At 40.6% G+C, this 24,921-nt stretch overlaps 1 protein-coding gene across 3 annotated transcripts in view; it reads left to right on the forward strand.

Moving 5' to 3' along the window:
* The first annotated feature begins 561 nt into the window (after nucleotides 1-561).
* Nucleotides 562-24,921, forward strand: part of slc6a2 (solute carrier family 6 member 2) — a 35,276-nt gene continuing 10,916 nt past the window's right edge. The window contains exons 1-7 of one of the 3 annotated variants that reach the window (XM_050044673.1): nucleotides 562-658; nucleotides 1,071-1,539; nucleotides 3,445-3,576; nucleotides 12,497-12,734; nucleotides 20,506-20,644; nucleotides 22,858-22,992; nucleotides 23,621-23,724. In XM_050044673.1, coding sequence (XP_049900630.1) covers nucleotides 1,245-1,539; nucleotides 3,445-3,576; nucleotides 12,497-12,734; nucleotides 20,506-20,644; nucleotides 22,858-22,992; nucleotides 23,621-23,724 — 1,043 coding nt within the window. In that variant the 5' untranslated portion in view covers nucleotides 562-658; nucleotides 1,071-1,244. Of the gene's footprint in view, nucleotides 709-1,070; nucleotides 1,540-3,444; nucleotides 3,577-12,496; nucleotides 12,735-20,505; nucleotides 20,645-22,857; nucleotides 22,993-23,620; nucleotides 23,725-24,921 lie in introns of all 3 variants that reach the window. The other 2 variants (XM_050044681.1, XM_050044690.1) reach the window with 2 other exon arrangements.

Consider the following 24,921-nt stretch of genomic DNA (forward strand, 5'->3'; position numbering starts at 1 on the left):
AGAATTGAATTACACATGGAACACAATGCTTTCATGGCTTCTTAGAAAACTGTAATTCAATCTGTTTAGTACAGAGAAGAAACAGATAAAGTCCAAATTAAAACATTAAAAAAAGTTTTGTTGCATGTGAAATTCAGGCACTACTGTGTAGCTGAATATAAAGTGTTCTTAGGGCTCTTAAAATCTTGAATACAAGTATTAATGTGAAAAGCAAAGACATAATCTGGTCCTTTTATCTTGCTTTTGCCATGGACAACTCTTTATCAAATAAATTTAGCTTATAAAGTTCACATTAAGGTTTTCTAAACAGAGTATCTGATTTATAAAAACGGTAAGGAGTCACATTATGTTCCACTTGGATTAATGTTAAAACCACTGTGCTACCGACTGATTAATGCACCGGCAAGTCAGAAGTTTATGGGGAAAAAAAGCGATCATGCTAAGTCCACATCAAGCTGGAGAGAAAGTGTTCAATTATAAAATATCACGTGGAGGAGAGAGAGGAAAACCGATTTAAAAGCTCGCATTTTATATCGTCTCCGCTGGATCTGCTGGAGAAGGCGAGTCTTATAGTTCCTTCAGAATGGGCAGTCTTCCCTCAGATGCATCTGGACAACAGCAGCATCGGGTCATGAAGAAGTGTCCCTAACTTTAACAAGTACGGAGGAAAGCCTTTCAGCTGCAGACCTTTGAACTGCTTTAGTAACGGTGACATATTCAAATAACCTTTTACCTTTTTCATTATCCTTATGAGGGATGTTTTTAGGTGATTTTAATTGAGTTGACTGTTTAGCGCGCCATACGCTCAGCGCGCGGTGACGTGGGGAGGAATTCGCTCTGAAGTATCTTTCACCTGCTATTGCTGGGCATCAGGCTACAGATATCATGGTTTATGTTAATACTGTACTAGTGTTAATAGCACACAGACACTAGGTCTGACAGCTTTAGGAGGAATTATGTTATCTCCCCCCCTTAACCTGTATTCCCCGCTGTGCGTAACTGTACTGAAACTTTACGCACAAACACCAAACCTCTCCAAACTCTTTTCCTTTCTCTTTCCTCCTCTCCAGCCCATGTACGCGGAGGTATCAGCAGCTTTCGGTGGAGAACACTCGCTTATCCGGATTTTGTCAGCGGGATTGTAGTCCTTAAGCGCACCGACTCAGACCATCAGCTCCGCCAGAACCCACAGGGGGCCGTGAGTGCATCGGGCCAGCGTGGGCTTCGCACGCACCGCAGAGAAGATGAATATCCAGGTTCTGCCAGAACACAAGCTCTCGTCGGTGGCCCCGCTGAAACAGTGCAATGTGGAGAAAAAAGAGGTAGAACTGATACTGGTGAAGGACCAGAATGGCGTCCAGTACACCAGTTCCTCCATCATTCCCACCCCTGGCCGCCTCGCGGTTCCTCCCGGATCAGCCGAGGACGACCGAGAGACTTGGGGCAAGAAAATAGACTTTCTCCTGTCGGTCATTGGCTTCGCGGTGGACCTGGCCAATGTTTGGAGATTCCCTTACTTGTGCTACAAAAACGGAGGAGGTGAGTAAACCATGTATCTCTGATCGATTACAGCGCGTTCACAGATGCTTAAAAATTTGTAAGAGGTCAGAAAAGTTATCACGGCGCGCCGCCAGGCTCAGGTAACAAATTGTTGTAGTGATAAAGCATAGGAGGCGTGAGTGAGCTGCCAGGCACACTGCAAGTTATAATACGTCTCCACAAAAAAATTACACTATTTTTTCCTTAACTGATGTTCTTCTTTCACTGAGGGGTCAGGTGCCAAAGAGTCTGTATTTTTACTTTCAAAACTGAGAATGTGTTTACACTGTCTAATAAAGCAAGTACTTGTGTTATTTTAGATTAGATTAGATTAGATTAGATTTAAGTTATTTTGCTTTGTTGTTGTTCTCATTCTAGTCCCTTTAATCTCCTTTAATTAGGTTTTTAATAGTCCCATGTGTATTAATGGGGAAGTGAATTTAGTGTAGCTTACATGACGGAGGAAATGCCTCATTTCATCAAGGCGTGCACATGGAAAAAGACACTGCATAAACTGTATCATATGACACTGTCAGCTAGTTCATGGAAATTGACAATATCTTCTGCCAAACCTTTAATTATTTTTATTACAGCTGTTGAATATGTAGTTTATGATATTAAAATATGATATGTGTCTGGGCTTCTGGTTACGCAGCAAGTCTGCCAACAAAATGAGCACTACTAAAGCACTACTATTGGAAACTGAAGGTGCACTACAGTGAATGGATAAAAAAAAAAGAAGTGGTATGTAATTCAATCACTAGCAACAGGTTGTTTTCAACAGCATTTTATCTTCAATAAGTTCCTATTTTTCTTTCAAATCGTTTCCAAAATAGGGGGGAACTGTCTTAATAAAGTAATTACACTGTAATTTTAAAATTGCCAAATATAAGCTGGGAAGTGGCTGAAGCATACCATGACCCTGTAAAGCATAAGTGGTTACAGACACTGGATGGATAGATTTTAAAATTGCTTTAATGTTGTGCCTCTCTAGATTCTTTAAATCCATTAATAGCTCATGAGAAAGAATTTGGGCTGACAGTCAAAAAAAAGCTTCTTCATAAAAAGGCATGTGCATGTGTAAACCACTGGAGCTCTAACATTCCATACTGTCAGATGAATTATGAAACATTTTAGCATTTACTTATAAATCATATGAATCGTATTTTAAATATATTGTAATGGTTTTGTGCCTGGCCTAATGGAAAAGTCAAAACAAGTGTCTGAAATCACATTTACAGTAAATCTGAATACAGGAGTAAGGGATTGCCAACTTTCACTGCTCTCAAAACTAATGGACTCTGAAGCTGCATTGCTGTGAGAGAGAGAAAAAGTACAGTGTGTGTAGTAGAATCAACAAAGGATGTGTTTTAAACACAGTGTTGTGTTACCTTCAACACTCATCAACAGAGTGCTCACTAGAACGTGTGCCCTGTCCTCTGTTTGCCTGCGTGTCCATTCACGTGGCGAAAATCAACATGTTGTGCTCAGTGCCCCAAAGGGTCAACTCCACCGCTGGCCTGTCAATCATATTGGCCCTCAGCAAAATGTATTCATTACTGTAGATAATGTGTCATTTGTGATGGACAATGTCAAGAACAATTCAATTATGGGAGATCATTTCCTTGTTGGTGGATGTGTGCTACTGAGGCACAGCATGAAAATAGCTGTGAGCCTTCCTGCTTGCATGTTATAGTGAGTTGTTTTTCCAACAACGTCAGGACCCCCAACTGTTACATTTTGCCCTTTTCTTCTTTTGGTATTTTATTTTGTCTAGCACTTGCTTTCGCATTTAGCGCCTAGGTCATCTACACTATACTATCCAACAACATCTTTTTACTGTTAGCAAAACAAGTGTCACACAAGCAGGGAAGTAGGATGTAATAAAATCATTTCTCTTTCCAGGTGCCTTTTTGATCCCATACATCCTTTTCTTGGTCATTGCGGGGATGCCATTGTTCTACATGGAACTTGCCTTGGGCCAGTACAACAGGGAAGGGGCAGCTACAGTTTGGAAAATTTGTCCTGTCTTTAAAGGTGAGCTTTAATCACGGATACACCCAGTACGCACACACAAACCTGCATTTACTTTAGCCTTTCCCAAACCTCTTAAACTGTGTGTCTTACAGCTCAGTCATGCTCTTCTTTGCCTCTCTTCAGTGACCTTTCATTTCATCCCTTTGTTCTTGTCCTTTAACCCTCATAGGGACATAAGTGTCACTTGTAACTATTCTCTCTGTCACATCACCTTTCACCTCTGTGTATTTTTTAATCTCTCTCTGCTTGTGCTTCTAACCTCTCACCCCCGTCAGTTTATTTTTAAATGTCGATTTCAAATGAGATAAGCAAAACCAAAGCAGTGTCCATGGCATGCTGAGCAACACAGTCGAGGTCAATGTAATAACAAGTCAAATAATTCATATAGTCAGAGACACAACCAAAAAGCTCAAATCAAACAGGATCTATTATGCACCATAATTGTAGAGAAAGCTTTGAGCACATTATAAACTAACAGATTTATGATGTGTAAACTTTAAAAGGGCTCTAGACAAAATACAGAGTGTATGAGTTGTCTGGACACAGTTCCCAACATGGAGGAGGCTGAGCCAGTGGCTAGCAGCTTTCGGTGCTAACTCCATAAACAGCGCTAAGCTGGCAACAGTACTGACAGAGCTGATGGTGTTAATCTTGGGAGAACTAAAAGGTGTGGGCTCCACTTCCACAATGCTGTCGGGGCACTATCGAGAAACATGTGGAGTAGACGTGCTTTCAGATGCTCCGTGCCAATCTTAAAATTCGATATTTTGACAGTCTTACTTCTCATTTTATTAGCCTCAGGGCTTCCCTGACACAGTGGGGGTTTCATTTACCAACTTTCTGCAACAACATTCCTAATAAGTCCAAAAACTCTGAGCCACCCAGATCGGGCTTCAGCTAATGCTAACAATGCTAGTGGCGATTCCTCCTAGTCAAGACATGGACAATTTGCCATTAATCTGGGAGTCTCTGACAAGATCCTAAAACACATGTATGGCAGGTCTGACAAGTTAGAACAGACCCTCCAGGTGGTCCAAAGCTCCCATGCTGGAAAGATGAAATCTATTGAGGAGAAGGTGCTGGAGCAGGAGAACCATTTTCGCTGCTTGAAAAAGGCTTCCTCCAGCTCTCGAGCTCAAGGTGGATGACCTCAAGAGCTGGTCGTGCCACAACAATATAAAGATTGTTGACACACCTGAACAAGAAAATGGGAGTAAACCAGCAGAATTTATCAACGCCCAAAACTTATTGGAGAAAACAACCTCCGGTCTTCAAAGGTTATTGACCTGGCATACTAGAATTTGCCACCGCTGCCTGGCCCCAAGCCACCATTGTGCGGGTCTTCTTTTATCAGGAGAGGAAGCTCATACTGCGTCTCAGAGGGGCGCCACAACCACAGTATAAATACAACAAGGTGCTTATTTTCCCAGATTACATGGCAGAGGTGATGCAGCAGTGACGCAAATTCAGCGAGGTCTTGAGTGCAGACTCCTCTTCCTAGCGAGGCTTTGGATCAAAGTTTTCACTATACCGAGTGAGGCAATATTATTCTTGAACACTGACTCAAAGAACATATCCTAAGAATTTTGATGCCATTCTGTGTGTTTACACAGAGGGTTAATCATAGTATTTTGACACGACTCTTTGTTATTTAGATTATCCAGTTAGACAGTCTCATGAGAGACTGTCAATTTGTCTTGTTTACGTCAATAAGCCATGATTGGCAGTGGAGTTCAGCTAGCCTCCTGTAGATTTATTCAGCAAGTTACTATTCTTGTAAGAGCTAGGCACTGGATGCGCGTCTAGCAGTCCCACACTGAGAGGAACATTTGTGCTTCGTTTGGGGGAGCACTTTGTGGGCGGGTAGGAAACATGTTCATGGGTTTGTTTGAATGTGTTGTTCTACACAGTGTGTGTTTTTTATGTGTTGTGTTTTACTGTATTATGTGTTATGTTTGGTAGATGCCAAACTGTTTTCTTTCCAGGGGCAATTCAGGATCTGACAGTATTACACATAGCAGCATTAATAATAAATTAACACCGGTCTCATGAAACGTAAAGGGTCTTGGTCATGTAATTAAATAGGGTCATGTTTTTTCTCAACTGAAAGCATTGAAGCCAGACATCATTTTTCTTCAGGAAACACATCAGTGTACATGAACAGCGCAGACTGAGAGCAGATTGGATTTCTCAAGTCTTCCCAGTGCCTTTTACCCGCAAGGCCAGGGGTGTTGCTATTGTTTCTTGTAAAAATATCTTATTTCGCCTTGACTTAATAATGGCAGACCCATATGGCAGGTACTTAAGGATTTAAGGTCATTGAAATTACTTCCCAATCGTCATGCTTCATATTCATGGCCCAGATATTGACAATACTGATTCCTTTTGTTAGGCTTTTGATATGATACCAGCATCCAGCCGCAGTGTCATTATTGGAGGTGATTATAATTGTTATTTAGACCCAATCTTAGACAGACTGTCAACAAAACCAACTCTTAGTCTGTCCATAGGTCCTACTCTGGAATTGACTATTCCCTAATATCCTCTGAATTACTACCTAGCATTACCAACTCTACCTATCATAATATCTTGATATCTGAGCATAGCCTGGTCTCCCTTCAATTTAAAAATATCCTGTCTAAAAATACGTATAGCTGTCAATTCAACCCTCTCCTTTTGGAAGGCCACTCTTTCATTGAGCACATGACTGCACATATAGATGAGTTTCTTACCATCAGTGATAATGGGAAGATCTCTTATTCTCTCTGGGAGGCCTTTAAGGTTGTGATGAGGGGCCACATTATTTCATTGGAATCATTAAAAAAAAAAACTTATGGTTCTTGAAGAGGCTTACTGATCCTCCCTCTTACCGTCTGGCCACAATAAAAATTGACAACTAACGTATAATACTGCCCATAGCAAACATGTCAGCAGCCTTTGACTAAAACTAACAGAAACATTTTGAACTTGGGGATAAACCAGAGAAACTATTAGCAAGTCAACTAAGAGGTCAGCAGGCTAACCAAGCCATCCATAGGATCAGATCAAATATTCAAATAACTGGTTACAAAACCCAAAGAAGATAAATACTTGCTTCAGGGACTATACTCCAGCAAAGTAAAGGCCACTAAAGCAGATTTTTGTAACTTTTTTTGCTAACCTAAATATTTCCCAACTCAATGCCGCTGTGAGAGACTGACACCTCATTCTCCGAGCCTGACCTTTTGGGTGCTATTCAAGCTTTTCCGTCCAGAAAAAACAGCGGGCCTGGATAGCTCTAGCTGTGAATTCTCTAAAACGGTCCATGAAAAAAATATTTCCTCTCTTGTTGGGGATGGTGAAAGATTCAATGAAATTTAAGAGGCTTCCCAGCTCACTTTACGAAGGAAATGCTTCTTGCTTTAATAAAAGGAAAAGAAGAAACCAACCCTGGAAGTTACAGACTCATTGCTCTTCTCAACTGTGATCAAAAGGTAATAACTTAAGTCCTGGCTACAAAACTAGGTAATCATATCTCCAAAACTATACATCCCAACTAGATTGGATTTATCCTGGGTAGATTTTCATTTAGTAATATTCATTTGCGTTTAAATACACATATTCAGTTCATGAAAGGGAAACATAAGCTGCTGTCTGATCTCTCGACGCCAAAAAGACATTTGATAGATCAAACAGCCTTTTATTTTTGAGGAGCTAAAAGGATTTTTGTTTGGGGTGAACTTTATAGAGTGCATCAAAATAACTGATTTCAACCCAGTATCATCTATTCTTATTAATACTGACAAATCACAACCTTTTGATTTGCATTGCGGTGTAAGGCGAAGCGACCCCCTTTCTCCCCTCCTTTCTGATATTGCTGTAGAACCTCTTGCAATAGGAATCTGGAGTTACCCAGGTATCCATGGTGTAGAATTTGGTCATGTTTGAAGCCTTGTAAATTTATATGCTGATGATTTATTGATTTGTTTATCTGATCCAGTAGATTAAGTTGTCAAACTCCTGCACAATATTAAATCGTTTAGTAAACTGTCAGGATATACAACTGATTGGAATAAAAGTGAAATTATGCCTATTATGAATAATTGGAGTCCTGCATTTTTAAAAACTCTGCCATTTAAATTAGTTACCACCTACATTACCTACCTCGGACTTAAGATTTCCTGAAATCCCAAACATTTACTGAAATTGAAGTTCTTGGACATGGTAGACAAACTAAAAGCTAACATCAGGAACTGGAAGTTGCTTCCCTTCACAATGATTGTTTGTATCAGTGCTATAAAAAAGGCTGCGCTTCAAGTATTCTTGTACCTTTTTCAAAACCTTCCTATCTATTTACCATTGTCTTTCTTTAAACAACTGGATTCAGCTATCCTCTCATTTGTCTGAACAAATAAACCCCCCTCACATTTCTAAAGCCCACTTACAGAAGAATGTAAACAGGGGTGGCCTCGGCCTTCCTGTATTTAGGCATTATTATTGGGCAGCAAATGCCAGGGCACTCACTTTCTGGCAGTGGGGTTCTCTGGTGATGAATGGTCCGCTGTCTCCCCACTGGTTAAAGATTGAATCTATGTCAGTCTCAGGAACCTCTCCTCCAGTACTGCTCTTTTCCAGTGCACAGCCTTTCTACAAATTACGTGATCACAACTTCATCCCCAGAAACTCCCTGAAAATTTTATACCAAATACCAAAATTTTCAGACTACCAAATGTTTTAGTACACATTCCTGTAGCATATAGTGGCATGAAAGAGTTTGGGCACACCTGGTCAAAATTCAATTTACTGTGAATAGTTAAGTGAGTAGAAGATGAAGTGATCTCCAAAAGGCATTAAGTTCGAGATGAAACATGCTTTTCAACATTTTAAGCAAGAAGAGTCATTTATTTTCTTTTGCACAATTTTAAACTGAAAAAAAGGAAAGGAGCATCATGCAAAAGTTTGGCCACCCCAAGACATTTGAGCTCGCAGACAACTTGAACCAGGGTCTCAGACAATAATCAGCTTGTTAGGGTTATGGCTTGTTCATAGTGACTCCTGAAACCTTGTCGCAAGAATCAGTAGCCATGGGCTCCTCTTAACAGCTGCGTAGCACTCTGAAAACTAAAATAACTGATACCCACAAAGCAGGAGGTTATATTTAGATAGCAAAATGTTTCCAGGTAGCTGTTTGCTCAGTCTGTTATGTGTGTATATTAAGAAATGGCAGTTAACAGGAACTGTGGAGGTCAAGTTGAGGTCTTGAGGACCAAGAAAACTTTCAGAGCTGTTCATAGGAGTGTTAGTAAGGTAAATCAAACCCCTGTTTGACTGCAAACGACCTGCAGGAAGATTTAGCAGACTCTAGAGTAGTGGTGCACTGTCCTACTGTGCTACGACACCTGTACAAATATGACCTTCGTGAGGAGAAAACCTTTCCTGTGTCCTCACCACAAAATTCAGCATCAGAATTTCTAAACAAGCCCAATGCTTTTTGGAAACAAGTTCTGTGGACTGATTAAGTTAAACAGAACTTTTTGGATGCAATGAGCAAAGGTATGTTTGGAGAAAAAAGGATGCAGAATTTCATAAAAAGAACATCTGTCTGACTGTTAAACATGGAGATGGTTCAATCATGCTTTGGGCTTGTGTTGCAGCCAGTGGCACGGGGAACATTTCACAGGTAGAGGGAAAAATGGATTCAGTTAAATTCCAGCTAATTCTGGAAGCAAACATCACACCATCTGTAAAAAAGCTGAAGATGAAGAGAGGATCGCTTCTACCACTGGACAAATGTCCTAAAAACACCTCAAAATCAACAATGGACTACCTCATGAGGCCCAAGTTGAAGGTGCAACGAAGAATAGGTGAAAATCCCCCAAACAAGAATTTAAAGACTCTTAGCTGGTTACAAAAAGCATTTAGAAGCTGTGATACTTGCAGAGGGGGGCGCCACTAGTACTGACCATGCAGGGTGCCCAAACTTTTACTTTAGGCCTTTTTACTTTTTTGTTATTTTGAAACTGTAATAGATTGAAAATCATCTTCTACTTACTTAACTACTCACACTAAATGAAATTTTGACCAGTGGTGCTCAAACTTGTACACTGTACAATCACTTGTTCAAACCAGCACTGATGGATAGAGTGTTTCTGGACTGGAGGGAGAGGGGAATGTGCTGCACTTGAGATCTTTATATAAATAAAAAAAAATGTCTTGTTTCTTCAGCTTCAAACTCAATATAAAGACCCCCAATCACATTTTTACAGCTAACTTCAAGTCATGCATTTTGTATATGAGTGCATCCCAGAATTCACAGTTAAACTAAAGAGTCACATTTTCTTTATGATAAACTTCTTCTAAATCCAAGCATTTAATTTCCTGCTTCCTCACTGCTTTTATGATGCCGGTAAATGTCAATCATCTCAGGGAGGCCTGAGCCGAAGAACTGGGTGTTCTGGTGTCAAAAATCAAACATTGCATTGAGCATAAGAACACCAATAAAAAAAAGAATAATAGCTACATTTTAGATTTATTTTAAAATCCCTGAGTACAATATCACAGTCTGTGCTCATCTCGCAAGTTGACATGGCAATGACAATTTAAAAAAATATCTTGTGCAGCCCCCTTTTTTTCCCCCTGAACATACACAAACATCAATTTGACGACAGATGTGAAACATTTAGAAAAAGCAATGCAAGAAGCTCACAACACAACAGAAATAGTTTCCAGGGACACACTTGCCCCTCATCTCAGCTCTTAATTTGTACATCTGTGATTCCCTTCCTCTCCTCTCCTCTCCTCTCCTCTCCTCCCCCTCCTTACAACTTATTCCATCCCACCTGAGATATGAGCGGAGGAGGCAAGGAACAGACACGAGGCCAGAGAAGTCGAGGCATCAGACTGTTAACAACATGAGATGTCATTTTCAATCAAGATAAATTAAATATGAGGTGTGGCACAGCTGCATCATCAGCTGTGTGTCACGCCTCTTTTATATGTCACAGGTGCCAAAAAGACCTCTGCAAAGGACATACTTGTGCAACAAGCCTCTCCTCTCCTCAAGATGCACTTTAGGAACTGAGACCAGTGCCGCTGCTGGCCATTTGGGTGCCCCAAGCACAATTGCTTTGTCATGCCAGCATCTGTTATGTTGCATTGCTGCCACCTTCTGTAACAAGTCCATTACTATACACTCCACGCTTGTTGGAAAAGCAGCGCTTTTTCTAAAAGCTGCACGTGTTGCCTAATTTGTGAAGGTGTTTCTTCATTTGCTTGTGTGGTGTCTATTTGCATGTGTTTTCTTAATCTCCAGTGCGCTGAGCTCTCAGGGTCACCTTAGGTTTCACTAGAAAGCCGATCCTGCAAAAAATTGTTAAACTGTCCTGACTAGCATAAACTCGCTGGCATAGATCAGCAAGAAAAGTCGATCTAATAACATTCATCTGGCAAATAACAGCCACAGACAAGCCTGACCTCTTGTTACGATGTGGTCTTTTACACAACACATTATTATTTGAAGCAGCATGCTTTGAATACTATAAGATAAGTGCCTCAGTCTGCTCTATTGAATCAGCACCAGTCACTGCTTTTGTTGGCTTTAGCGCTGAGGAGGGTTTGTTTTTTTCCTGCCTAGAATGGCTGAGTGATGGATTTATGGCTTCTCTGTTTTTATGTAAGAATATCACATTCCAGTGGAGACAAAAAAACAACTCATCCCAGAATTTACTTCATAAGGTGCAAAATGATGGAAAGTAAGCGTTAGCGGCCAGAGGATGTGTGTGAACATAGGTTTGACAAATGATAATTTTATACGTACCCTCTACTACACTGCTGAGGGAATAATATGTGTATCTCATGGTGATGATATGATGATGAAGGGGATTGAAAATGTGTCATGAGGTGCACCAGGTTGCAGATATGAGGCAACTTTACTATAGGCAACTTGCTATCTAGATATAACACAACTATTTTTGGGAGACATTCTAAGAGATCTGATGTCTCTTGATGTGAATTGTGTCTTTATTGCTTTGACTTTGCATTCTGTCCCTGCTATCCATGATGGGTTTTTTATTTTTATTTTGTTTGTTTAGTTTTTTTAGGTGGCTGAAATGCACGTACTCCTATGATGTTTGGATTCTTGGGACTGACTTAAACAAAGATATTTATTCAATTTTATGACAAATAATAAAGCAAATATATACGTCAAAGTGTATCTGCACAAATTATAAACCATACTGTGATGCAACATGTATCTGTACAAATTATTTGGAAGCAAATCACAATATGAAACCGATATTAAGAGCAGAAAATAAACCAAATGTGGTTGTCTTAAACGAGAGTGTGTATTTAAGGTTTTGTATGCGACTTTAAGAGCAACATTATAGCAGCAAAGTAAGTCAAATTAAGTCTATAGTGGAATAATGACATCTTGAGAAGAGAATTAAGTCATGCTCCCTCTCTGTGTGTTGTAATCCAAGTTTATCTGTCTGATGTTATGGTAAACGTTCTGGCTGTGTGTGCATGTTTATTCATGTGAGTCCCTGTAAGTGGGTCCCACTGGCTAGGTAATCACGGCAGCTCTGCACTGCACTTATACAGTGGTTACCGCTAATATCAAGACAGCATTGTTGTGGAAGCATAGTGCCCACCCTCCAGTGTCCCCCAAGGTTAACAATGTGAGCTCTGTCGGCACTGTTGCCATTGTTAAATCTGTTTATGGAGTTAGGAACATTAGCTGTTAGCCGCTTACTCAGCCACCTCCAGAGTTGAGAACCTTGTGCAGACAATCTCACCCCAGACTCTGACAGAAATATAGATTTGCTCTGAATGTTGCATACAGCTCCTTAAAGTGCATTTGCACTGGGCTGCAACTGCACTGGAGAACAGTACAAGTGTAAAGCATCATGTTCTCCTTCCTCACTACTAAATGTCTGTTCCTCAGGTGTGGGCTACACTGTGATCCTCATAGCCCTGTATGTTGGCTTCTACTACAATGTCATCATTGCCTGGTCCCTCCACTACCTGTTCTCCTCCATGACCAGTGAGCTGCCATGGCTCAAATGTGGCAACATTTGGAACAGTGAGAACTGCACTGACCCCAAAGCCATCAATGGATCAGTCCTCGGCAATGGAACGTCTTACGCCAAGTACAAGATCACCCCAGCGGCTGAGTACTATGAGTGAGTGATTTCTGATATTCAAAAGTAATTCATTCATTTATCAGATAGTGACCTATAAAGGTTATAGCAAGATTTATATTTATTGCAACTTAAAAAAATGTAGTAGAAAGACGTCATGGTAACCTGACTTTCTCAGGTTTTACTGTAACAGAAACATAATATCCTGTACACGTCACACCTATTCAAGCATCAGATCTAATTAAATTCTTTTACAGCACATTTTACCAAATCATTGGCAAGAAAACACAAAAAAAAAATCACAACACACACAGTCACACTGCTATGTAATTGCTGTTGCTCTCATGCAATGGCGGTTTTAGAGAGGGACCAGCAGGGGCCAGTGTCCCTGTAACTCTGAGTCTGGCCCCCCCCTGTGCCCCCCCCACCGAAGAGTCGGAGGGGCAACGCAGAACTAAATCGTCTCAACAGGTTGCCGGTCAGACCACTTAAAGCGGCGCACCCACCAGAATACACCACACAAGGAGGAGTTTTCTAATGTGTATATATACAGTGTTTCCCATACATTGACTAATTTGCCCCGCCATAGTCTCCAAAAATTGGCCAGATATAAAATGCCTCCGGTAAATGAACGTCACTCTGTAGCACACCAGAGGAGTCTTTTCGAATCCGCGTAAAATTAAATGTTCTGATTCAGAGTGCCATACTTGCAAATCGTGAGGGAGGAAAGCAGTAATTTGTGTCTGTTTGTGTGAAATTAATTTGAGTCTTACCTTTTGTTTTCTTTTCGTATTGTGTATTTTGTATTGTTTTGTGTATCTGTAACTGTGATTGTGAGTGATAGAGTTTTAAAAGAATATTTTGTCTGCACGAGTTAAAATAATAAAAATAGCCCTCCAGAGGCAGATCAGTACGTTAGTCATTTTTCTTTTGATTACTGAAATGTTTAACCACTAATCTTTAGCTGTATTTTAAGTGTGACCCTTCACCATAACATACCACTAGTGTTTTATCAGTAAACAATAGAACATTTTTCACACATAAAAAGATGTTGAAATCTAGGCATATTCTGCTCTTGCTATTGGCTCTCAGAATTCACCAGATTGATGCCTTTAAATCAAATATATACTAAATTTTCTCCCGGGGAGCATGCCCCCGGACCCCCCTACAAGGTTCAGAACACCCCACCCCCCAAAGTCTCCAAATATCCTGTGGGAAACACTGATATATATACACACACATCTTATCGTTCAGACTTAGATATTTGACCCTACTTGTATGTGCCCCTGTATCAAAAGGACTGGCCCTAGCAAGCAATGTCTTCAAAGCTTTGGCCTTCATGTAAATACAGCCACTGTATTTAAAACACCAGCTATGTTTGCATGTTTGTTTCATTCGGACACTTAGAACTTACATTTTAAGTAAATTGAACACAGTCTACTCAACAACAAACGGTGTCACGTGAGTGTTATGCTTACTTGTCCTGGCATTGTTGTCAGAATAATATTAGTACAGTATGTACATCCCCATGAAACAAGTGAACCAGTGTCCACTTAAAGACCAGTGACCAGTCACTGAAACATGAGAAGAGGGCTCCAAAATTAACCAGCCATAAATGTTTGCACTATAAAACATGTATACATAAAAAAATCAAATGCACTCTTTGAAGTGCATGAAAAAAAGCTCCATCTGTTTATACTTCAAAGACAGCCAGTTCTTCCTCAGCTTCTGTGAAGACTGACTGTGCAGCCCAGAGGAAGTCTGTGAAGTGACTTGGACAGTAAAAGGGACACATGCTAAGCATGACACACAGAATACATTGAGCATGCACCCCGGCATATAATTGAGCATGTTAAAGTCCCACTCCCATTCTGCTGGGCTGCACTGTCTCGTACGTTTATTTAATCAGTATTCCTGGATATCGTTTAAACTTCCAGGAACCATCAAACTTGTTATGTTTTGAAGTAAGTAAAACACTGAAACACGAGGAAGTCAGCATTCACATGAAAGTCCAGCCTTGTGAATTACTCTGGCCTTTCAAAAAGTGATGCAATACTGCTCAAAGAGTAGACACAGTGCATATAAAAAGAAGGCAGACTTTATGCTCCCAGTGGATGATTACACCTCACTCATATGAAAAAATATCTGTAGATTCACAACAGACAGACTGACAACAATAGCGTACTTCAAGACAGATCCTGCATGGGGTTAAGCTCTGTAGGGGACAATAAATCCTCCTGCTTACAGCTAGCTTTAAGCACAGGAGCAATGCCAAGGCACAGCATGAGAGAGTGAGGCCAACTGAATCAACAATTCTCTTGCTTCACCTCTTACACTCTTCTACATCCACAAATACTCTTGAGCCTACCGTCTTCTGCTATCATGAGCACAGTTTGCAGAAAAAAAGTAAAACAAATTTAAGAGGGAACATTCTTTTAGACTTAGTTTACACCCGAGCTGGTGTGGAGTTCAAGCTCACAAGTTGCTTAATACAGTATAACCGTTAAGCTCTTATTTTAGTTGATTTATTGCCTCAGATTTACAGCATAGTGGGTTATTCATATTCACACACAATATAAAGGTCATGCAATTTCACTGATTTCTTGACACTGCAGGTATCCTTAAACCCCTGTTAGTGAATGTTTTGGTCACTTGGAGGCTCACAGGCTGGCCCAGTGGGACGGGTGGGCCCGAGTGTGCATGGCACGCCAACAGAGCCACCATGCTCTCCATATTTCACAACTGATTATTTCATTTAAAATAGATTTTTTTTAAAAAAGTAGCGGAGGGGAAGGAACTGAGCAGAACAGGGGAGTGTTCAGGGCCTGGCTATTGGGCTATAGCCACAGGTCTTTTTTACTGGCAGATATTTGAATCAATAAGGAGAACACCCGCACACTGTCTATTTTATTAGGCTACAATGTTTCGTTAATGGACCTTCCTCAGGTAGATAGACAAAATTTAACATGAATATGAATTATGAGCTCATAATCACCGAATCTTGGTTGGCAAACTTAGCTATCCCCCACTCCTCATTCACACACGGGCACCTGACATACACACATACACTGTTGCCAACCTGCTAACTTTCCCGCTTCACATAGCAACTTTTCAAACCCTTTTAGCAACTTGCTGCACAGAGTTAACTCAGTCGGCAGCTCCTCTTTTGCAACAGCACATCGTCTCTCCCTCCCTTTCCTCTTTCACTGTGCACATGCAGGCAGGAGTGAGTTACTATGGTTGGTTTGCAGCGTTCTCAAGCACCATTCATCTAAACAACTTCACACTCGACACTGCGTTTACTCAGATCCGGGAACAGCAATGCATCCACCAAGTGTGAAGTATATGGGATGGACGGTTCTCCAGATATGTAAAGAACATGAATACAAACAGACAACAGAGGGTCCTTACATACATAGGTGAAGACAGGCTCAACTCTCAAGTCTACAGAGCCCTGAAGCCACACCTCTGCAGTTAATTAATATAAACATGTCGTGTCCAAAACTAAATATAAAAACTAATAAGAACATACAACACTAAACAGTGATCTTTCTTTTATATGTTTAGTATATGCATATTCCTGATTTGTATTAAGTTGTTTTTTTTTATCTTTCCTGCGACTCGTCATATCCTGTAGCTCAGTATCTTTTGGGTAGTTCATCAACTTGAGAACTATCAGCTAATGGTAATCCATTACATCATAAAATGCATCACTACCAAATTACCAAACCCTATGAACACAGGGCACTATTACAAAAAGGCTACTTCGTTACCAGATATCCTGAGGAATAGCTGACCCTCCATTTTATCCCCTAGGGGTCATCTAATACCAGTCAAAGTTTACACCTCATTTCTAACTGTAGCACCAAAACATGAAAACAGTCAAAATCATTGTAGCTGAGGAGAGCAAGCTAGTGTGACTTTACCATCATCATGTGACAGGGCTTGTTGGGAAGCTGTGGAGTGGAAGGGGCTTTGTGAAGACGGCCGAAAACATGGCCTCTGCCAAAAACCTGACCTGGAATCAAGCGACCTGTGCATCTCTCTGTGACTAACTAACTTGTGCAGCCTCGAGAGATCAAAGAAACCTCCAGATATTTAACTAACCACATCACAGCATCATGTCTATTAACTCTATATGCTCAATGATGTCTAATGATTTAAAGAGATACAAATCGTGAAGCGGTTCGGATGGGCTTTCACGCAGTTAATGATTGATACACAAGTGGTCATTGTGAGGGTGAAGTATTCCTTTCACGTTACAAGTCAAAATTTGGACCAGCAAGCCTCAATTCTGTAATACAAACTAACTGGGCTTTGAATATGTAGCGTGTTTACACTGGTAGAAGTGTATACAAAGTGGACATGCATATTCAAGATGCTAGATGTGTGCCTGTGGTGTTTATGGACACTTCTGTTCCACAATGCAAAGTATTACATCTTTGGTAAAACACTGGGCTTTCTGTGTAAGTATGTCTGCTGGCAGGCATTATCAGTCAAGTGGACAAAGTGCTGTCAGATTCAGTTCTGGCCCGTAGCAACCACATCTCACTTATGTCCCGGATAACTAAACTTGATAAATATCCCTCATTTAAACAAAAGAGATGTAATTAAAAGACACTAGAGATTGCTTTCACTTCAATTTCACAATCAAATTGAGGGCATGAAAGAAGTACATTTGAAATAACAAGTGCACTACATTTGTAATTAGTAAAATGAATCAGGTTGAAATTAGAAAGAACCCCTCAGGTGTGTTTTGACACTCAAGTCTGTAGTCTTTTTTATTTATGTATACTCTGCATGCCCTGTTTCTCATTCTGTAACCAACATTAAGACCAGGCTGCATGCAATAGTGTGCCAGTCTAAAGTATACAGAAACCAATTAATGGTAACATTGAGTGTCAGGACAGCAGTATAAGCAGCTGGCTGCGCTATGATAAGAGTAAATGCGTTTAGAGTAACTGGGCCAAAGGGACCTGGATTGATGTTATAGTGTGCATTTACTGGCAGTGATGCTATCAAATGAACAAGGAGGCCTTGAGGCTTTACAACATAACACTAACACAAGGCCTCCAGGGACCTACGAAGTAAGTTCAACATACCCGCGATGTCTTTTTGTTATCTGGTTTCACTAACCCTAACATTGGCCATCTGGATAACAAGTATCACGAAGCTCATTATATGCAATCTCAGTCAACTCTGAGTTTTCCTGTCCACCAGCATGTTGATGTGAAAGAGGCAGCGTTGTTTATTACGACCTACATCATCAGAACCACGATTGAAGTACTTTATATAATATGAGATAAAACGGTGACACTAATTACCCGTGGGAATGTTTCATTTTAGGGACAGCACAAAGTCATATTCATCAGAGTGAGATGGAAATGATAATCTGTCAAAAGAGGATGTAGAAACACTACAAATAATTTCCAAATACTGAAAGTGGGCCAAGGCTTAAAATACTTGAAGGTATTTTTATATATGACTTAAGTATAGAGTATGTTTTGCTATTTAGTTTGATGAAAAAACTCATCACGCAGGTGTCCCATGTTATTCTGAGATGAAGTGGTGGTATCAGAGTGGAAAAGCAGCCACGCTGTTAGCCATTTGTTGCGGTCTAAAATATGTTAAATCTTATTTCATTGTAGACTTGTGCATAGCTTATTGCTTTGCTCAGCGTCTCCACAACATTACTATTCTGAGATGTAGAGAGTCCATGCACACCACACACATACACAAAGGGCTGACAGGGCAACAGGGCTAACTGTTAGCAGGACACGGGTAACATTACCTAACGTGTTTAATGACAGACTCGAGCCAATTTGAGTTTGTCACAGTCTGTCTCAGATGTTAGCTGCTGCTGCTGAGTTAGCTTGTGCTAACTGGGCAGACGTTGAACTGAGCATTCTTTATAATGGCAGCAACAGAAAGTTTGCTGATCCTTTCCAGTGAAGAGCATTAGTAGCTACCCAGTGAGAGGGGGATTGTCCCTCATATAGGTGTTCACCTCTGCCTCTGGGCAATTAGCTTGTTAAGGGGTGCTGTAGTCATCTATCCCATGGCATTACCCTGTCGGCGGCATACGACTATAGCCTGGACAGCAGGAGACTCTTAGCATCTCCGCAGTAGTGACAGTATATTATATTTAATATATGTTTTTAACTGTTCAACTGATAGTATTAATTGGTCAAAATTCTAATTGTTGGTTAATGGTTCATTTTTAAAATCCCTAGCAAAAAGTGAATCAGCTTTGTAGTACTGCAAACCCAGGGTTAACCCTGAAGTTACCTCCCTAACCTCCTGTTTCATAGTACAGGCTGCAGGTTAGAGCACAGACTCTAAATTTTCCTCCCCAGATGAACTCATATCTTCAGGCCGTTATCTGCATCCCCAAAGACCTTACAGCTTTGAATTTATTATCAGCCAGAGATAAGTAAATGCTGGAGAGGGGTTTCACAGATCCTTTGGTCCCTTCAGACTGTATGTCTGAACATATTTCAGTTGGTGTGGCCCAAAGGGTGTTTCATCTAGGCTGTTGTGTAAGCAAACCCAGTATCAGATCCAAATCCAGTTCTGCTGTATATAAGCCCAAAATATCACATTCCAACTTTATTGAATCATTTAAAGAAACTTTTGGGACATATGTGAAGGGAACAAAGGTGGTTTGAAATGTTTTATTGCAGGATAGTGATATCTAAATAAAATAGCAGTTGTTTTTGGTTGTAAGAGACACTGTGTGCACACTCTCACAGGTGTGCTGCAGCTAGATACTCCGTCCTCTGTTAGAAGATGCAGGTGACCAGCTATGATGCAGTAAATGTCCACAGTCCTTGCCCATCAGACTGCCTGTGTCCGCCACTGGCTGTTGTTTGTTTCTTGTTTGCAAGTAATGAGTCCTCATCTGGACAGACTGATGTTTCTATCTGCTTGTGAATACAATGTTTTACAGTGCCATTTCCCAAAGCATTTTAATGCTTTCAAACAGCCTTGCCCAGTATTTAACAGTAATAACAAAAAGATTTAAAACTGTGATACCAATGTGCACTTACTTTCCACTACTCAGAGCAGAAATTCAAAGATTGAGCCTGCAGCTGGAAACAATATTTAGATAGATAAACAATTTTTTTCCCATTAGTTCATTATGGCACAATAAAACACTTGATCCTTGATCTGACACTAAGTGTCTGGCTCTGGGACAATGGCTGATAATAGCGAAATATTACCAATTAATTTAAAAGCATTTTGAGAACAGTTGGGAGAGAGCGAAAGAGTAAAGTGATCATTCACTTCAAAAGCCATTCAAATAGAATGGTGGTCCAGCTTCACTAAGCTTTCACCCTGACTGTTAAGGTAATTTGTTTTAAGTTAAGTGACTGAATACTTTAGCCAATGATGAATTGGGATATAGTGGCAGTAACATATTTGAAAAGCTGGTTGAAGGTGGACTGCTGTAATGCATGTCCTTAGAGAGCCTCTGTTCCGTACTTCATCTCCCATCTTTACCTCAGACACCTGCAGTGTGGGGCTGTTTTGTTTGCACTCTCCCAGCTGCTACAGAGCCGGGGTGGGCCTGTTCAACGAAAACATCTCTTACTATAGCCAAAAGAAACAAAATACTACACCATAGAACAATGACATCACATTTCCCTTTGCTTGAAAATGCATTGCTGATAATTTCATTATCCATTAATAATGTAAAGCAATTATTGATTTCTCACTGATGACAGTATATAGTATGTAAATTAAATAATGTCCTCTGGATATCATGATACAATCTATATTTTTTCTGTTGTGCATGTGTGTCTTTCTGCAGACGGGGTGTGCTGCATCTCCATGAGAGTAGGGGTATCCAGGACCTGGGCCTGCCTCGCTGGGAGCTGAGCTTGTGTCTGGTCGTGGTGGTCTTTATCCTCTACTTTAGCCTGTGGAAAGGTGTCAAGTCCTCAGGGAAGGTACAGGCCCAAACCATCAAACAACAACAACAATTGTTGCTCTCTTGGTTTGCATTTCTTTTGATTTAAAATAAATTAGAACCCAAGTCGTTTCATGCCAACTATAATTTCTGCACAAGAATTTGCAGCTGTGACACCAACACAGACACTCTGCCGACATCCTGTAACTGTTGGCACCGGGTCATAAAAGTCAAGAGGCAGAGATAAACGTTAGGAGGGCTGGAGACTATTCTCCCATTTGCATTTAACACAATACATGTGTTTTATTTCCATTTTCATTCATTTCACAAGTTTAAGTTAAAGATCTAATACTTCTTTTATACACTTAATAGATTAAATTTGTTCAAATCTGTTTTAGTGAGCACTCTTCCTTTTCCTAGTTAATCCATCCACCTGACAGGTGTGGCATATCAAGATGCCAATCAAAACAGCATCATTACTACACAGATGTGCCTTGGGCTGGTCACAATAAAAAGCCACTCTAAAATGCCATAGATGTCCCAAGTTTTGAGGAGCATGCCATTGGCATGCCGACTGCACAGAAGTCCACCAGGGCCGTTTTCCATGAACTGATTTTTCATTTCACTGCCACAAGCTGTCTCTAATATTGTTTCCATGAATTTGGCAAAGCATCCAAATGATCTCACAACTGCACACCACATGTAATCACAAGTCCAGAACCTCCACATCCAGCATCTCCAGCTGCAAGATCATCTGATACCAACCAAATGAACAGCTCATGCAATAATTGGTTTGCACAACCGAAGATTCACTGCACAAGCTGACAGAAACCGTCTCAAGGAAGCTTACCTGCATGCTCATTGTCCTAACCAGGGTCTTGACCTGACAGCCGTTTATCGTCATAACCGACTTGAGTCGGGAAATGCTCACCTTCAATAGCATCTGGCAAATTGGAGAAGTGGAGTCTCTTGGAGAAGAGACTGATTCTTTGGGATATATCTGTGACCAAAACATGCATTTCTGTAGTGCTAGTCAAGCGAAATCCTTTTTCCAAGGTCAAACTGCACATCTTAGAGTGGCATTTTATTGTGAGTATCCCAAGGCACTCCTCCGTTGTAATTAGGCGGTTTAATCAACATCTTGATATGCCACACCTGTCATATAGAAAGATTATTTTGAAAAAGGAGAAAGGGTCACTAACAATATATCTAGTGAGTGCATAAAAAGTCTTAGGTCTTCAATTAAACCTGTGAAAAATGGGAGCAAAAGAAGAAAAAAAATTCAGTGTATATAATACACTAGTTTCTTGCATACAGATACTAAGATTTTTAAGTCCTGTTATAGTGTTCAAGTCATCGTACCTACTACACAATGCACTACACATCATATGCACAGTATTTCTGCATGCTCTATTAGTGTAGCACATACCCTTTCAACTCATAGGGCCCTATTTAAACAAACAATCTAGTGCATGGTCTAAAGTGCATGGCGCAAGTGCATTTACAGCGAGTCCAGCTCCACTTTTGACAGTTAACAGCGCATAACCTGCACAAAGGGGTTGTATTCAGTCCCTTGCTTAATCATAAGTGTGTTTTGGGCATAACATAAATTCGACCACTCAGATTTATCAAATTGGAGAAGCATTTCCCTGAGGTGAAGGAGATGTGGGATGAGGTAGCAGTGACCATGTCATCGTCCTCTGGCGTCACCATTAGGCTGCACCATGGTAAAATGATGTCAGGAAACGGGGAAAAAAACAAATGTTTGCAGCTGCCTGTATGTGTAACAAGCAGAGTGTAAGTGCATTGTGAACCTGCCAATACAGGCTCATTTTATGATCTGAAATTTGCACCCTTTAAATGGCAGAAAAATACAGTTTTTTGTTGGTCAGTGGTGCAATCTCTTTCTGCTGCTAATAACAATGCGCCTGGAAACACTTTAAGATCTTAATGACCATCAGCACACAGATGGGCACAAGTACAGGTTCTACTGACACAGCAACGTGGGTACTAGCCATGAAAATTACAACTGCGTCGGTCTGAAACTAGCAGTGACAACTGCGCTCAGATGTGTGCTGCTTTTCGCCAGGTATAAAGTACAGACAATGACAGAGGGGCCTTGGGATTTTTTTCTCTTTTATGTTAATATACACTGTCAACCACAGTCTGTGTATGTTTATTGACCGAATGGTTCAGTGTAAAAAGGGTCTACATGATGTATTTGTTTCCTCTAACTTGTTTGTGTTTATTTAGGTGGTGTACATCACAGCGACCATGCCCTATGTGGTCCTTTTCGTTTTGCTGATCCGAGGCATAACACTACCAGGGTCCATGGATGGCATCAGGGCCTACCTCCACATTGACTTCAAGCGGCTCAACAATCTAGAGGTTAGAGACGGTGCTTGTTGGTCACAACCCATCCATGGGTATTGGAAAGATTTTGAATGGGTTGCTGTAGGATCACCAGTGGAAAAAAAAGGAATTCTTGCTTTCAGGAGGAAATTCCAGGTGTCAGAGGTGGACAGGCCTTCAGTTTTGTGTTATTTATTGACATCTAGTTTGATGTTAACCCATGGGACTTTTACATCTATTATTTGTGCTCGACTTTATGAGTAACACTTACAACAGAGTCTGTATGGATTTAGAGAGCCTTCTTTCTGGGTTACTAAGGTTAAAGGATCAGTTCTTAGTGATGCCGCCTATGCTATACATACTATATATGTACATTATGTATAGTAATAAATCTGTCCCATGCACGCATACTAAAGATACAATTTTCAACAAGCTGAGCTGATGTATACAGAAAGTTCAGTTGCTTTGCAGAACATTTGTGTCACTTACATATAAACTTAATTCACATTTTGCAAACCAGAGCCATGTGTATTCCAATACACACATGCTACATAATAAAATTCAGCTTTAACGTTTGAGTCAGGCCTTGTATGTGTGGTATTTCAGTCTGACAGCATTTTTTTAGGAATTCAAAAGCTTTCCTTGTCTTTTATTTTTGCCATAGGTGTGGATTGATGCCGCCACCCAAATATTCTATTCACTAGGAGCAGGATTTGGGGTCCTCATTGCATTTGCCAGTTATAACAAATTTGACAACAACTGCTACAGGTAAGAACTTGCACTTTGTGATTTTTGATAGTCCAAAACACGCCAACAGCAACACAACATCCTGCTGTTTTTGAAGCAGCCAGCCTTTTCCAGCATGGGACTGGATCATTAAGCAGCAGTGGTGATGCTAATCTGTTCAGCTGACCCCAATGGCCAGGTGTTAACATGACAGATAAAGTACAGGCCAGGAAGGGTTGCCAGATAATAGCCAAAGGCTGTATGTTCCCTGATTTGTCATAGTGCTGCTCTTCTTCAGAAAAAAAGCAGGCATGAGGTTGTGAGCTTGACATATCTTTTTCCACATTAATAGGTTGCTGTGGTGCTGCTGGAGGCAGATGCTGGTGGCTAAATGGCAGTTTAACCTATTATTATGGTTGTAAACACCCAGCAGACAAAATGCATCTTGCTGAAGCCTCACAAAAACTGACATGATCTCGCCGCTACGGTACAGCTATCTAAAAAATAAAAAGGTTCTTATCAAATACATTATCTCCTAATGGGTGGAACATAATGCAAAGTGTCATCGCAGAAGCTTCCAAGCTAAATCAGCCCTGTACTGTAAGTTATAAGCATAACGAACCCCTCCTCTCCTGTCCGGTCTCATTTCCTCCACCTTTTTCAACCCCAAACGGGGCCTCCTCCTTCCGCGCCTTTCATGTCCGATTTAGAGATGTGTTTGTACTGCTGGCAGGTGGGGTTCGCATTATGCCCTTAGCAGCAAATGAGCAAATCTGAACTAGGTGAAAGGCAGCAGCCCGGAAGAGCCGGTGCTCTTAGAAAAACAAGCACTGAACACAGAGTGTTGTTTGAATACCCACACAGATGGAGGAAGTCTCCATAAGGTATAGTGCGGCGAGCGAGTAGCAGTGCATCCTCAATCACACCTATCTGGAAGAAAAACATAATCCCAGGAGCATGGAGGAAACATTAGGTTTAAATGTATTTTCCATTGGCGCCAGAGCAATCAGAAGAGTACAAGGTCAGGATGCAACACGGGTGCCCTTCTTTGTTAGTTATGTTTAATAGATTATGTTTAATCAGTGCTTTCAGTAGTCTTGTGGCCTGCTGAAATCAAAGTGCCCCATCTGTTTTAATCGCTACAATATTTTCCAAACTGAGCTAAAATTTTAACTGAACTGAGTTATCAAAAATTTAAAAAAAAAAAAAAAAAAGTCAGGAAAGATAAAAACTACAATT

Source organism: Epinephelus moara, chromosome 1 (genome assembly GCF_006386435.1).
Source record: "Epinephelus moara isolate mb chromosome 1, YSFRI_EMoa_1.0, whole genome shotgun sequence".
In the NCBI taxonomy this organism is placed as follows: Eukaryota; Metazoa; Chordata; class Actinopteri; order Perciformes; family Serranidae; genus Epinephelus; species Epinephelus moara.